At 44.3% G+C, this 16805-nt stretch overlaps 1 protein-coding gene across 1 annotated transcript in view; it reads right to left on the bottom strand.

The window, feature by feature from the left end:
* Positions 1–16805, bottom strand: part of WDR64 (WD repeat domain 64) — a 159955-nt gene that overhangs the window by 86218 nt on the left and 56932 nt on the right. Inside the window, exon 10 of the mRNA XM_019500548.2 lies at positions 16160–16299. Within this exon, the coding sequence (XP_019356093.1) occupies positions 16160–16299 (140 nt within the window). The remainder of the gene's footprint in view (positions 1–16159; positions 16300–16805) is intronic.

Raw genomic sequence — 16805 nt, 5'->3', positions numbered from 1 at the left:
TTACTGCACAGTAACTAATCGTAAGTAAATTTGCTACCTGAATTTGCAGGCAACAAATTTACTCATGATTAGCAATTTTCACTGTGCAGTAAGTGTGCATATGTATAGACATGTGCACTTAGTAAACTAGGCTACTGAACAGTTAAGCATCTTGTGTAAATGTGCTCATTAGGTTTGAAAGTAAAACCACTGAACTGAATAGCTACAAAAGTATTAAACTGCCTCCTTCGTAGCTGTCATTTCATACATTCACAATGTTCCCTTTCAGATCTTCAAAATTATCAGGACTTCAAAAAGTCATTTCAGAAGAAAAATAGTATTTTGGAGCAATATTAAACAGTACAGAATTGCACCATTCACAAACTGGCCCTTTCCTTTTCCTTGGAATTTATGCAATAAAAATGCTAAATCAGATGACAAAATGGCATATATGGCAGTTATTTACAAGTCTAGAATCTGTTTACTGTATAGAAAAAGCTGCTAAAGAGAACTTGTTCAATTTTGCAATAAAAGAAGTCACTTGGTATATAATTTTTGAATAGTTGCTTGCTAGCAATTATCTGTTAATTTGTTCAGTCAAAGAAATCTTCTTAATATTGTTCTGTTTCTATATAGGGAAAGCTTATCACAAAATATTTAAGTGAACCAGATGCCCAGTTAAGGACTAATTTGTGAAATTATCACAAATTATGATTCCATTGCTGAAAGTCCAGTTCAGCCTTGAGCAACCCCCACCCCCTCCCAAAACCAAACCAAACCCCAGAGTCTCCAAAATGAATGAAGTTTTATTATATCTATTGGTACTACTGGCTCAGGGCAATTTGTTTTAAACTGAATTAGACATAATATACTGGTTCACCTCCTTCACAAAGCCCTACAGCACATTGTAAGTACAGCCAATTATAAGTATGTTCTTTTTTACTAAGGTTTTTTCATTTCTATAAAGAAATCAAGATATATGTAAGAACTCAGCACTGGTACAGAAGGAAAGTAAATAAGATGAAGGGAAGTGAAGAAGGCTAGCAAGAGAAGGGAAACACTTTGAGAAAAATAGTGTTACTAAAGGAATCAGTCCTCCATCAATAATATTTTGTCTGATTAGTCTCTGCACCTCATGAAATTCCTTACTATTCCCTATACTGGAGTAGCAAGTGTGGAGGAAAATGTGTTCCTCTCCCTGCTTACTAAGAAACTTTGCCCTTCTTTTCAGAGTTTGATATTAGCATGCTTACATTGTTGAGCCTTTTGAAGGAGCCCTTAAAACAAAATGAGACTTGGATGTATCTGAGTATTGGATTGCATAGCCCCCTAATCGACAACTCAAGAAGCATTAAATAAATGTCAAATAAACCTTGCTTGAAGCCCTAAGAAATGCAGCTACTGGCAGCTTACAGTTAGATGTAGAAGCTAGGGACATAAATTACACATAAGCCGGTATAAATGATTAGAAACCAGTTCAAATCTACAACAGAAATTCATCGCACATAACTGTTTTCAAAATGGCTGAAATGTGCTTAAGATAAACTTGGATGGCTGTAGTATCAGACTTAACTGATTTAGGTTAAATTGGTTTACTGAACTTTTGCCCCAGATCCCCTTCAGAATCAAGTTAACTCAGTCCTTCAGCATCCCAGGATGCTTTGTACCTTCCCCCCAACTCCTCCCCCTTCCCCTCCCCCTTCCCCTTCCCTCTTCCCCTTCCCTCTTCCCCTTCCCCTCATAGGTGGGTAGGCTAGCTTTGGCCCAAGCTGTCTGCTCCAGCTGAGCAGGGAGGTATACGTTAGTGCTCCTTGGCTTCTGGCCTGGACCACTGCAGGGATGTGGCTGCATTTCCAGAATCAAAAGTGAATGTCTGTTCACTTGCTTATCAGTTCAATCTGTGCAGCTTAGACTAACCTGAAAAGTTTGAATTGATTCAGCCTCAGTCTTTTTGACTGTCTGTACTTACCCAGAGGGTGCATCTACCCATGCTGTTAACACAGAACAATACACTCTGGCACATATCACACTAGAGTTTATTGTTCTTGGGCATTGAGTTTGAACATGTGCCCTGGACTGCAGCACACTGAGTTGGGTTGGAGCAGCCCTGGCTTGCAGGAGGACCGGGGGTCAGCCTGACAGCCTGGGGCTGCTCCAACCCAACTCAACATTCTGCAGAGGGGCTGGCTAGGGCATGAGGGTGCTCTAGTGTAGGGCTCTGCATTAAATATCTCATGTAGATGCACCCAGAGAGGCATAGTTAACTGTGTTAGCCTGAAGTCAGGTGAAAGTTACTGTCAAACCATCCAAGCTACCATCTCCAAACAGTATGCATGTCACAGAGTTGTGCTTCTGATTCTTAAAGTAGTTTATGGCAGGAGGGCAATAATGCTTTCTACTGTGCATTATTCATAAAAGAGCTACCAGAGAAAGTGGTGCTTCTCCTACCTTTTGGAACTCCCCTCCCCTCTCCCCCAGTGTTGGGAACCCAGTTTCTACAGTTTTTACTGACCAGTGTTAGGAAATCAAATGTTAGCAAACCTTGCTAATGTACAGTCACAGTAACTATCACCAAAAGGCGTTCAGACCATGCAGCATGGGATATGAAACTTTAAGTTCCCAGTTAAGTTCCAGATGAAAATGGAAAGAAAACCCCCACAGTGCTCTCATTTCACTTCAAAACAGTACTGACAAGCATCTGGTGTAATTCAGCTTTGTGTTTAAAATGACACTTAATTTTAGAAACTCCAGTAAATTTACTAAGATAGGTTGAATCATCATTATGAAATTAAGGATGAAATCTACTTGGTAGAATTAATGAACAGTAGCTGAGGCACCAGTCATAATATTTTAAAGTCATATTTGTTCCTTTACTAATTTGTAACTCACAACTTATACCCGTCAGTGTAATTTTGGAAGCTTCCTCTGCAAATGTAGGTCATTCTGCAAGTTAGCCTGTTTGAGGATTTCTGTAGTTGATAAGCTTCTTTATACTGGAGATTTGGATTTACTGACAGGCTGCATAGGTCAAGATTCCAACCTCCATCCTACCTGTGCTCCCTCCCTACTCGGTACTCAGACACCACCGACCTGCAGAGTAATCTGTGCTTTCAGAATCACCTAACTCACGAAGTCAAATCATGTGAACAGATCTGATCAGTGTCAGAGGAGGTCACTTGCAAACCAGTTAGACTGGCAACACATCAAAAGCCAGCAGTACTGGGCTTTAGACAAAATGTATGTAGGCAAAAACTATCTTGGTCCTATTGCATAAAGTCTAAAATCTTTGTCACTACAATTATGGAAATTAAAACTAAGCAATGTGATACTAGTCTGGATGGCATTTTTTAGCTTTTGAGATTTTATGAAAGTCATTGTTATGCCAAATACATGTATTATCCCCCTGTTTCAAAATAGGAAGGTGAGGTTGGGAGGATGAGATTCTTGCTAAAGAGCACAGACGTTTAACCTCAATAGTCAGCCTCAGAAGCTCCACACTTCTAAGACTATGTTCTCTCCACTGAATCTCAGGCTGCCTTTCATATCAAGTCGTACAGAATATACAAGCACACAAAAAATCTAGGCAACAAGTCTTTGCATAAAGCAATATTAATGTAAATGTTGCTGACTTTTGAGAAAAGACTTTCGTTGTAAATGCACATTAAGATAATCAGAGATCGACCTTTTTTAAATTGCAAATTATGATAGGTGAAAAAATTAAACTTTTGCCACTCCTAAGAGATTCATATTTTCATAATAAGAAACTTGAATCTCCTTACTCCACTAGAGAGAAGAATTGACCCCATGGGATAAAAATGCAGCAACATACACCTGCCATTAAGTACCTGAACAGAGCTGGCACATGGATAAAAGACAATGTATGCAAAACAAACAGCTGCTCACAAAATAGAGCAGCGACTGCAGATGTAAGGGTAAGGTTATCTCACGCATATTAGAAGTAAATGGAACTACTGGGATCTACATCAGCTGAGGGTATGGCCTTTGGCTTTGAAAAGCTAACTCTGTAACAAATGCTGATAAAAGCAGCAGGTCTGGGGACAATGTAAGGTCTTTTGAAACATGACTAATTTTTTACAATTCCCTAACAGACATGGTCACCATCTGGCTCCGTTAGTTCTATTACTATGCTCTGTGATATTAAGGCTATTACAGTTAATTATCTTGTAAACTGGCTTTTCTCTTGCAGTCAGAACCTTAAAGGCTGCTAATTTTCCCTAACATTGTGAAATCAGTACGTGTGATTATGCAGTACAGTGGTTCATTTGAACTTTTCTATATTAAATACCACATGAATTAATATTCTGTGCCCTGGTACAATGACTCATGACTCCAATAAACTTTCCATGTCAGATCTCTGCAAATGTATCTCCTGGGCAGGAATTTTTAAATCAGTCCTAGAAATGTTGGGATACATGACTGAATCTTCAGACTATAAGGGGTTATGCTGTGTACCCCTCAAACAACATCACACCTTTGGTCACTTCTTTCATATTCATAGTAGCTTTTACATGAAGCAGTGCAGATGGGTAAGACATGTGGCCCCCCTTTATATGTTACAGGTATCATGCAATGAAGTGGTTAATTGTGCAATTCCCTTGAGATCAGCTACACATGCCAAGTAGCTATCATGCCATAAAAAGCTCCAACCAACTATAAATATAGACTTTGAAAATGTGTACTAACTTTATAGCTGGTTGCTACTGAGCTTTAATTTGCATGTGTAGCAGGATCTCCCCCATGGCTGGGAGGCCCGTCAGTTGGTCAGGCTCCCAGCTGCAGGAGTGCACCATGTTCAGCCAGGGCTGGAAATCTCGTAACTAAGGGGACTATCAGCCCCGGCAGCTGCCAACTCTGCATCCCAGCAGCACCCTGAAGCTGTGGGACCCAGTGCCTGCAGCTGCAGATGCTGGGTCCCTGCGATGTGCTTTCTGGTGCAAGTACCCAGCTGGGCTGCAGTAGCCTTGGGGCATGGCTGTGATCTTCATGGAGCTACCGGGGCTAGGAGATGCAGCAGCTGCAATCTCCCAGCCCTGGGGGTTTTATGAATTCCCAAGGCTGGAGGACCCCCCCTAACTGTAATCTCCCAGTCCTGTGGTTTCACCCACCCCTGGGGATGGTAGATCACAGCAGCTGCAACTCCCAGCCATGGGGATGTGTTGGGCACCCCCACATCTTGGGAGCCCCTCAGCTGAGGGGGTTCCCCAGCCATGAGAGCTTGGTTCTTGCTGGTGCAGGGAGCACCCAGAATCAGGATCGCCCTGCAGTGCCAATAAAGCACAATGGGATGTAATACACAATCCCACAATCACATGTGGCATGGCAGGAGGCGCAATTGTATGGATTGTGCATTAGATTCTGTTGTGCCCTTACCTGCACGTATAGAGGGGGCCATGCTGAAAACAGGATTCTCTTCTGCCCAAAAGGCAAGGAGTTGCTAAGACTGCTAAAAACACTCTTGATTTGTCTTAGGACAAAGTCTTTGTTATTCTGGGATCCTACAGACCTACAAGCCCATCGTCCCACTTAAAATTCCCGTGAAGTCCTGAGATAACACTCCCTGCTTCCATCCTGGTGCTAATTTGAGTTAACTACCACCTGTTTTGAAGGAGTCAAAACCCGGGAGAATCAGACCCAGGATAAACCTGATGTACTGATTTCAATTATGGAAGAGCATGGAAGCAGCAAAGTTCAGTCAGCCACATTTAATGTTGTTAAACACTGGGCAAGAGGACAAGGAGAAAGGCATTCTTCATCATTCAGTTTTCCCTCAGTAGGTTTCCATTTTAATTGCGTGGACCTATTTACTGCTCATGGAAGTAAGCTTAAAGCATTAGTTTTAGCTGCATGCAATGCCTGCAGCTGTTATGTCAGCTTCTTTCTACAAGTTCTGCCAATCATAATCATTCATATCCTAGCCCTTGCAGATATTCAAGCTTGGTATGCTCTCAAGCATCATCTGCCAGTCAAGCAAAGATGATCATGTGTCTGGTTTTTTTTACCTCCATATGCCATCTAATATTTATAAAAACAAATCAAACACCAACTGCTTATTCTGTGTGTAAACAATAAGAAAAAGAAAAGAAAAATAAAAAAGTCCTTAACATAGGACTGTAGTCACACAGGACGGTGCTGGATGTGGTTTTTTCTCATCTCCTTCTCTGGCATGGGACATAGTCCTCTTATGAGTATCTGAACATATGTTAACCTAATAATCTCTTTGTCACTGCAGTGCCCAAACATAAGCAGTCCCTTGTCTCCCTTGCTTTTAGCACATGGTATGGTGTCTTTCAACTTTGTTTCCATAAGGTACTCTTCAGCTATGATGTGTGTGAAGGTCTATAGCTCTTTGAGGCACTGCACATGATGGCCTGGGAAGCCCCTTTCAGTCCTATGTTTGAAGAAAGTGAACTTTGATTGGGGACAGGGGCTGCCTTTTTGGTTCTGTTTCCGTACACTTGTGGCACACGTTCAGTTCACTAAAATCAGGAGCCTCTTTAATAAAGAGGTGTCTTTATTCATGCCAAGTCAAGCACCCAATCTTTGACACTCCCTTTTGACTCTTTCGAACACTGATTATCTAGAGTGATATCATGGAGGGAAGCTGAGAGACAGCTTAACTTTTAAAGGTATACAGTTCTAACACACTGCCTACCTCAGTGAGGATCTACTCCATGACTAAAGTTCTTCTACACTATGCCAATACAAGTAAGGGAATGAGCTCACATCTGAACAGTGTTCATGATTTTGATACTCCTGAAGCTGCTTAAAACTGAGGCAGTTATTTACTTTCCTCCAAAGAAGACCTTGAATAAAAATGTTAGCAAAACTTCAAGATGTCCCCTCCTTGTGTAAAGGATCAGGGCATAGGTAGTTTTGCCAAATGGGTAGACCACTGTGGGAAAGCAGGGGTCAGAGGTCGGGAGCCATGTTACCAAGTCTGGAGGGAAATCCAGGGGCAGAGTCTGCACCACAGTCCACAGTCCGTGATCAAATGCCAAGTTCCAATTTGAGGGATAATCCACAGGGTGAAGCCCAAGAGCAGAGCCAGACTAGGGCCAGGGGCTAGGAAATCCAAAGCCAAAGTCCACAGATCCACAGGGAAGTCCAAAGCCAAAGTCTAGAAATAAGCCAAAACCAGGATCAGGAACTGGGAGGCTTGCCACAGCAAAACTAGGTCACTAGGTTGACTGTCCTGCAAAGTAAGGCCCCATATGATGTTATATAGATAGGCACTGCTCCCAGCAGGCAGTCAAGGTGCTCACTGTTCCTGAACTGGGACAGAGTTCTTCAGCAGAGGCTCACAACAGGTAGGGCTGCTGACATACTTGGCCCAGGCTGGCCTGCCTGATCAGAGTCCCTGACACTTTGCTTCTTCCTACTATTCCCATTAGGAGATTAACAAAAAAAAAAGAAGTGTTTTATGGCCAGTATTTATTCCATCTATATCTTTAATGCCTCATGGGATGTAAAATCAAGTACACACACAGCAACAGCGTTAAATCATCTTTATCGGTGCACAGAAACTGCTGGACCACAGGTAGAACAACTCATGCACTAGATTAAACTCCAGTAACAATGAGAGTACTACATTTCATTAACTGGGTTGGAGTGAGATATATTACAGGTGCCAAACAAGCCAAGGGATGGCAAAGGTGTAACTGGATGTCTGAGCAGCCTGGACAGCAATGGTGCACATGACAGTGGTACATGGGGCAGCAGCATTGGCTGCACTGCTGGTGGTATGGCGGCAGCTGGGCTGGCAGAGCATTTGCTGCTATTTTTGCTCCTCTTCCCAGGGGTCAGTATCTGGGACTGGGGCCCTGATCATCCCCCCCACACCCCAACACAGTTTTTTATGCTACTGGAGACTGGGTTGTACCACATTTATTCAAATCTAAGGTGACCCTAACTTTAAGCCAACCTTCCAATAATTAGATTCTAAATATGGAAAAGGTATAATTTTCCAGGTACAGAATCTAATTGTTGGGGTGTTGTCTTAAATTTGTTCCCTTCCTCCTCCCCACTGCTACAGCAGGGAAAGCAGTGGCTGGGGAGAGGGGTCAAGTGGCTTGGGGGGTCAGGCAGCCCCCTTGCCCTCTGCCCCACCTTCTTCCCCCTTCTTCTTGCTCTACCTTCACCTGCACCCCCACCCTGAGCTTCCCATAGTCTCTGCCCCTTCCCTCCACTTACTCCCTACAGTCTCTGCCCCACTTCCTCACCCTCTTACTGTCAAGCACTGCTTGTGCTCTGTTGCCTCCTGGGTCAGAGAGCACAGCGCATGGAAGCTCAGCCCTTGCCCTTGCCAGGCCATGCAGCACTGGCCGTGCGCTGATTGACTGTCAGGGAACAGAGCTTCGTTGTGCTCCATTCCCAGGAGAGAATTCAGCCCAAGCCGGAGCTGAGCTGTGCCTCACAGTAAGTGGGGGAAGGAGGCAGAGGGGATGCAGAAGCTGCAGAGGTCAAGTGGAGTTGGGGGCAGAAGGCTCCTGTGGGTCCAACTGGCCCTGACCCAGGCTCAGGGATAGAAGCAAAGCTGCAGCAGCCACCTGTCCCACCCCCTTCTCTTTCATTTTGTATTCAAATCTAGGATAAGAGGCTTTTCCCCCGCTATGCCGATGGGGGGGGGGGGGGACCTAATTTTAGGTTCGAGTAAATATGGTAAGTTGTTTACTCACACTGTTAATAAATTATTCCCTTGAGTAACTGCATTGGCTTTGTATGGGACTGGTCCTTAGTAGATTTAGCATTTCTAATGTTTGTGTGTATAATTAAATTTACAGTGACATCCCAATTAAGAAAGTTTCCTTTTATTCCCTAGCAAGAGTACAAAGGTTTACTGTGTTATAGTTTCCAAGTGAGTAAGTAAGGGTAGCTAGAACTGATCAAAAACTGTAGTTTCAACAACAATGATTTGACAAAATCATAATATTTTATGGCATTGTATAGATTTTCCATGAAAGAATACTGAAACATTTTTAATTTTGATATGGTCTAAGTGCTTCATTTTTAATTTATCATTTTGACTTGCTTTACATATAACGTTAAAGTTGAAATGAGGCACCATCATTTTATTGAAATACTTTGTTCCACGTAGTGACCTAAAGATAATTTTGAAAATAGTTTGATGGAAAATTACCAAATGTTAGAGTTTCATTCTCATCTAGGGTGAAATGAAATTTCAGGCTGTTGGAAGGTCCCCTGGAATGGAAATCCTGAGTTTTATCCAGCTCTAGAAAAAAAATCTATGGAAGGAATTGTGGTCTGAAGCTTGACATCTGTATCATTACTACATCTCCTTAATATGCATTATAATGCCTTCTAGCTTCAATGGTTTCTTGATGCAAACAAATGCTTCACAAATGATCCCTATTGTAAAACAGTGAAGAGGAGTGTAGGTAGATCATAAAGAACAATTATTAACAAGGAATCTGATCGAAACTCTATGAAAATAATAGAACATTCTTTCTAAAGCTATTTTGTCTTCTTTACTCAGGCACTCTTCAGAAAAGTATCCTGATAAATCAGTTCTATTCTATATGCCATCTTTCTTACATGCAAAATTGTCTCTCACCCACTAACCCTTCTTTTTTTAACAGGAAAATAAAATCTCATTGTAACTCTCTTGATTACTACATTAAGGGAAAGAGACTTAAGTTTACAACTGATCTGTAATATTTTCAGTCATATTGTAAGATGTTTCTACTTCATCATTCATAAATCAAGTAATATGAACAAGTTTAAATTAACCAAAATAACTAGGTCAGATGGAAAGCATCACAAATCTTAGGTGATGGTAAAAGGGTTGTGGGCAATCCTTCAGAAAAACCTAGAGGTAAGTCTGCTGGACCGACACATTCATAATGGTTTGCTGTCAGAGGTCTTAAGACTGTGGGGGGTCATATGCTGAAGCTATTGCTGCTGCCTGTGGTAGTAACAGCAGCAGCCAGAGGAACATGCATGCACACACCTTTCTCCACTGCCACTCCTATGGCAATGGGGGAAAGAGGGACTCTCTGCATGCCCCTGTGCTCAATGTGCTCCTGTGTAGCCAGGGATGCCACCCCCTACTGCCACTGCTACCCCCTACTGCCAGTGCTACCCCCATGCCCTTGGAGCTGTGCTGCTCAGTGACAATGGTGGCCAAAGGCAAGTCTGGAGATGTGATGTGTATGTTTGTGTGGGCACATGCACTGGGACTGGAGGAAGAGGGCTCTGTGTGTGTGTGTGTGTGTGTGTGTGTGTGTGCGCGCGCGCGCGTGTATGTTGCGGAGGGCATGTTGCAGATAAAGAGCTGTGTAATGCACATACAGGTGATTGCACAATAGCGTAAAATGAAGTCTTACGCTTGTATATTGTAGGAGGTTGGGTAGCATGGGGGTGGGTATAGGTTTGTGGGGGGCTGTGGGTGTTTGCATATGTTGAGTGTGGGGGAGGGTGTGGGTGTGTCTGTGGCGGAGATAGGTGGGGGTGGGGTGAGGGAGTATGTGGATGTGTGTGGATACGTGGGGTGTGGGTTGGTATGGAGTTTGTGGGGGGCTGTGTGGGTGGGGTTTCCTTTTTCACACGGTACAGTTAGTGAAGTGATAGACATTGACTTGGCCATTGACAGACTGAAGCAAATTATTAATTTACATTCTCTGACCAAACCAAGTGGTGTTAGAGTGAGTAAAGTTAAGCACTTAAGTCTTAATGATGAAAGGCATTTCAGAAGTATATTATAAATATCTTTATATATAGTTTAAATTCCCCTTAAGAATTGAGAGATGATATTATAACAGCAACATTTCTTTTCCTGATCACGTTTTTTATTCCTCACCACACATCGTAGCCTTTGTATCAGACATCAGAAATGGTTGTTGTAAAAAGTAATGATTTCTCAGATAGATGGTTATAGCTTCAGGCAAAAGAGCAGCATGGAGAAATTAATCAAGACTCGGTATCTTTCACAGAAGTATCAAGTATCAAATATTCAAGTATCTTAATATAGTAATACATTTTTAAATGGTTTGTGAAGTGTGGCTTATCGCTTTTTTCTTCTGCTCAGGACAAATTTTCAGTTGCAATCATTTGACACCATTTAATTCAATAAGGTTGGATGTATGTAAGAAAACAGAACTTAGCACATTGTAATGCATTGAGTTTCCATGGAATTTTACTCATTCAGACCTATCTACAGTAAGAGTAGAGAGGCGGAGATTTTATTTAGAGAATTTTATGTACCATTAAAACTTAAAACAAAATACCTGTAAGCTCTTCCAGTACACTTATAAGTAAGAATACTAGTGTTCTTTCCATCTCTTTCTCTCTGACCTTTGTCTTATTTATTTACCATTTAATTTTCACTTTGCCTAACATTATGAAGTAAGTGCATGAACACCTTCGAGTTTTTCATTCTCCCACCGTTCACACCATACTTGTATAGACAAACCAATCCCAATATACAGAAAAGATTAATTACATTTTTTTCTGGCATCACAGTCTGAGTTATTTAAATATTAGTGGGTGCATCTCCATGTGTCTTTAAGGCAACGTGATAAACTCTGGCACAGTTTGTATCAGAGAAAATTGCTCCCAGGCACAGTATTTACATGTGCGCCCAAGACTGCAGCAGTTTGAGTCAGGGCAGAGCAGCCCTGAGCTGGCAGAAGACCCAGGGGGTTAGCCCCAGGTTATGAGTAGTGGCATCAGGTGGCAGAGGGGCTGGCTGGAGCAGAAGGGTGCTAAAGTGTGGGGCTAGGCAGCAGGCAACCCCTGCACTTTAGCACAATTGTGCCCTCACGAGCCCCTGTCACCATCTACGTGTATGTTTCAGAATAAATTACTCCGTTGTAGGATAGTACTGTCCCTGACAGTACTATTGTATGGTGGAGTTAAATAATTTACTGAGTCCTAATACCAATGCATGTGTAAACTGCAATGCTTTACTGAAGAACTAATTAGTCAACCCCACAGTAAAGTGCACGTATAGATTTACCCAGTGGGTGTGTCTACACATGCAGCCAAGTGTGCTCACAGCAGCTCAAATAGGAGGGGCACAAATTTGTGCTGGGGATTTTTGCCTCAGTGCACGAGCCTGGACTTGCACTTTGGTGTGGGCAAGTTGTGCCACTTGGGGCAAACTGACCCTGCCAAGCTCCTCCTGGATCTTTAGCCAGGAAGAACTAGAGGGTGGTCCCCAGCAGTATAAAAACCTGCCCTGGCAAGCAGTTCAGCGCTTCTTGCCCTTAGGAGCTCCTGAGGCCCAGCTAGTTAGTATCTCGGGACACTGTCCCTTGTGCCAGCTGGACTGCTGAAGCAGCCCTAACTTGGAGTGGCCCCTACACCCTCTACTCACTGCAGCGGTCTAGCAGTGGAGGCTGTTGTCTGGCTGTCATCTGCTGCCACCTGCAACAGTATCTGCCCTCTTAGACCTGTGGCCCCATGGCTGCATGCCTGCCAGACCAGGATGGGGTGCCCTTGCTCTGCCATCTGGGCAGCTATTGCCCAGAAGATGTGCTCCTTGTAGTGGCCCACTTTGAGCTGTCAAAGCATGTCCTCTTGGCCCCAAATGGCCAAAAGGTCAGCCACTTCATTTGCCCTCCAGCTGGGTCCCCAGTGCTGGCCCTGGACAGGCTCCTTTGGTTGGGTCTCACCACTTGTCTCACCAGCAGAGATCCTGGTGTTCCCTGTTTAAAAATTGCAAATTCTCTGATAAGAAACCCAAATTCTCTCATTAAAATACCCAAATAGTGTTCATCTGCTATTAAAATGAAACACCATTATAGAAAGAGAGATCAGTTGGGCAATGCTTTATTGATATATTTACAAGTTTAAAACAATTTGGAAGTCTATCGGTGCCTCCATTATCATAATAAAATAAATTCTAAGTATCTATACACTTAGGAGCATTTTACTTTAGGGTTTATGTCATAGAAAAATCAGAGCTGCCCCTACCCCTTTCTTTCACCAGGATGTGTGGTGCTGAGCAGCACTGTTATGCCAGTGTCCTGCCCCTGCCCTTACCTCTCACTCTCAACCCACAGCCTCCCGCTCCTCCAGCCACAGTCCCCTCACTCCTGTCCCACAGGGCCAGGTATGTGGGTGAGGGGTTTGTGGGGGTGGCTTGGGTGTGTAGGGTTTGTGGATGGATTGTGGGGGGACAGTGGGTTTGGGGGGTTATGTGGGGGGCTGCTCAGGGGTGGGTCCTCTGCCCCCCACAGGGTGCAGCCCTCCCCACAGCCCACAGATTGCACCTCCACAGGGTCCACAGCTCCCTCCCACAGAGGCCACAGCCCCACCCCCCGGGCCCACAGCCCTCGCCCCTGCAGCAGCAGTGGCCATTGGGTGCTCAGGGCCCATTGTGGCCAGAGCTCCCAGTGGTGCAGTGTGGCCCTGGATGCCTCATACCCTGCGCTGCCTGTGCAGCTTGTCACGGGGCTATGTGCCTTTGGACAAGACTGGATTGCTGGGACTGTCACCCAAGGCCCAGTGATGTTTGCGGGGACCATGTGTCATGCTGGGCCAGGTCCTGCCTTTGTGGAACCAGCCTGGCCCAATGGCACGCAGGGCTCATGGAGGCAGGACCCAGCCCAATGTCACATGAAGTCCCTGTGAGCCACGCCGGGCCCTGGGTGACAGCTCAAGTGCCACGGAGCTGCCCAAAGGCGCATGGCCATGCACTGAGCTGGGCCAGCCCCACACAATGTAGCACAGGCAGTGCTGGGTGCCAGGTGGCTGGGGCTGAGCCACGCTGCCCCATGACATGGGGGGGGGCCCTGAGTGCCCCGATGGCCACTGCTGTGAGGAGGCTGTGGTCCATGTGTGGGGTAGGCGAGGGACCCCCCCCCGAGCAGCTCCACGCAGTTACCCCCCGCCACAGTCCCCCATTCCCACACAGCTCCTGCTCCAGTTCCCGCCACCCCAGGTCCCCACTTACCTGAGGACAGAGCCTGGGTCCAGGTTGCTGCAGAATGCAGCGCTCCTTGCCTTGCATGGGGAGGGAAAATGCTACAGCACCGGGACAAGGAGCAGGCATAGAGATGCTATGGCCAGCTACCAGAGCATCTCTTTGGAGAATCCCAGTGTCCGGCTGCCTCAGGACACAGTGCTGGACTGTGCCCTGCCCTGCTTTTTTTCTGCAGGTCTTTTTTTGATACCTGGATTTCCAGGTATCACATTTTGAGCCTGTGCTGCAAATATGCAATGTAGGGAATGTTTTTTGGTTCCCAGTGTGCCTATTGTGGCATCTCAAAGTGCTTTGAGATGCCGCAAGAGGCATGTACAGGTTCATCTGGATGCGCCCAGTGAGTATGCAAACTGGGTATTTTCTATATACAATCCTCAACAAATAGGACAAATGAAGGGTCTGATCTGAACTAGCACACTCCATCCCTGTAATTTCAATGAAAGTGTCACAACCCAAAGTTGTGGTTTTTTGTTTGTGTGTGCTTTGGCACTGCTAAATTGTTTTCCTGCCGATTGTAGCTTTCTTTGCACGATAGAGTTCTCTGCTGCGGGAGAGAACTCTGGTGCAACAGGGGATTTCCCGCCAAATTACAGCTTCTTTGCAGGGTGCATTTCTTTGCATACTAGTGATGCATGTTGCAAAGGAGTTCCCGCCATTTGTATTTGGATTCGCGCCACATTATTGGCCAGTTCCAAATGTAGGCACACGTGGCGGCTAGCTATTGGCTTGCTAGCCGTACAAAAGGCTTGAGTGGTTTCCGCCCAAGTTGGAGGACTCCACGAACATCAGGAGAGAGAGAGAGAAAAACTGGAGAGATACAGAACTCGCCAGGAGGAGGAGACTTCACGCTGTGTGAAGATCTCCAAGCACTGAGGACCCTTGTGGACCCAGCGCGCCTCTCTTAAGCAGGCAATAGAGGCTTAATAACTGAACCCACGGAGCTTTTGCTTCTAGCCTCTCCCAGTTGCCGAGCGCAATCCAAGACATATCCCTTTCCTGTAAACCCAATTTTTGAACCCACGGAGCCTAAACAACTCCAGGGGACCAGGGAACCAAACCAAACCCGTGGAGCTTAAACAACTCCGTGGAAGCAACCGAATTTGTCGTAGTCCTCTAGCGAGGATTTAAGCGGAGCTGCGCCTGGAAACCTGTCCAGCCTACACCACTACCATCTTTGGGTGTAAGTAAACAATCTTTTCAATCAACCACTACGCGTTTGTGACTAATTCTAGCTCGCCACTGGTTTTCTCCAACCCCGAGTGCCCGGGCTGCTGGCCACAGCCCGCGTGCGCAAAGACAGGCCGTAGATCGCCCCCCCCGACTCACACTTGGCGGCGGGATTGGGCCCCGGCCCGCACAGAAAGGTTTAATAATGAAGACCTTAACTCAGCTGAACATTTAAGCAAATGCTTAAACACTCACCCATGTGCAGCAGAATACTTCACTATATGAGTATGTTGAAGCAGATGTATATAGTTTTTTGAAGTAAGTGTTAGAAATTTTATTTTTTTCCTGTTTTTCATAATTTACAATTTGGATCAAGGCCTCATTTTGCTAGTTTCTATATAAATAACATTAAAAAATTGGCTATACTAAGAGTTGAGATTTTAAAACAAACTCAATAGGTAAAAACAGTATGAAATAATAGAAGAGGTTGGATGAAGCTTTTAGAAGCTTACATGGTGAATGCTCATTTCTGAACGAAGAGCCAAGAAAGCAAAGTCATTTTATTTTGATTTTTTTTCTGTAATTGTCATTCGTAATATATTACATAACAGTTATTGTTGCATTTTACATTACAGTTTGTTGAGCTCCTCTTACCATCATTATATCCAGAAGAAAGCTAAAACCCCCCTGCTAATTTACTTAGAATTATGCAAAAAATCATCTATATTGTTTCTTGGTATAAAAAACACTGATCTGGAATATTATATATAAAAATACTGCTCCTTTTACCTCTTTTTCTGACCTTTGCCTAGTTAATTACTTTGTTTTTGCTTGCAACCTAAAATATAGTACAGGCATAAGTAATTTATATACCAGTTTTAAGAGTCATTGTGCATTGTGCACAATATATTATATTTTATCATTTACATTTTTTATTTTATAAAAAAAATGTTGTGAATATCATTAAGAAAAAATATATCCATCAGTAGAAACTGAAAGCATAACTTTTAGCATCATTTTCATGGAGTTCAGAAAAAAACACTTTACCTTTGCAGAGGAAAGGCTGACAATGTGCTGATCTTTTTCATTTGTGACAATCTCCATGATGCTAAATAAATGCCCCAACAGTTTCCCCACTGGCTTGGTGTTTATACTGGGATGCCATAAACGAAGAACTTTATCATCACCTGTAAACAAAGAATAGTCTACCTGTTAGATATCATTAACTCCGTTCTCAGACAGTTTTAGAAGCAGTTGCCTAGCATGCATGAATATTAGGGCTGTGTGAAATGGGCCCTATTCAATTCGGATTCAGCCCAAATTAGGGATAGTGATTCAATCTGTTGATTCGGATCACTGTCTCTGATTTGATTCAGCCAAATCCGAATCTGACAATTCAATGTTGATTTGGCAAATCAGCAGTTTCGGCACAGGCACAGCTTTAAAAGTTTTTTCTACATACCTTGAGGTAGCAGTGTGGCTGTGATCACTGCGGTGCTGGGGCAGATGAAGTGTCCCACAGCAGCAGGTGGGGCTCCCCGGCATGCTCAGCAGAGAACCTGGAAGTGGACCGGAAGTACTTTTGGTCCACTTCTGGGTCTGCCAGGGAGCATGCTGGGGGGCCCACTGGTGCTCCCCCCCGCCCGGCCTGGTGATCAGCTACAGAGGGACCCCGGGTGCCCCCCCCCCTCCC

This window comes from Alligator mississippiensis, chromosome 1 (assembly GCF_030867095.1).
Source record: "Alligator mississippiensis isolate rAllMis1 chromosome 1, rAllMis1, whole genome shotgun sequence".
Classification (NCBI taxonomy): domain Eukaryota; kingdom Metazoa; phylum Chordata; order Crocodylia; family Alligatoridae; genus Alligator; species Alligator mississippiensis.
This window is presented reverse-complemented; position numbering and strand designations above follow the sequence as displayed.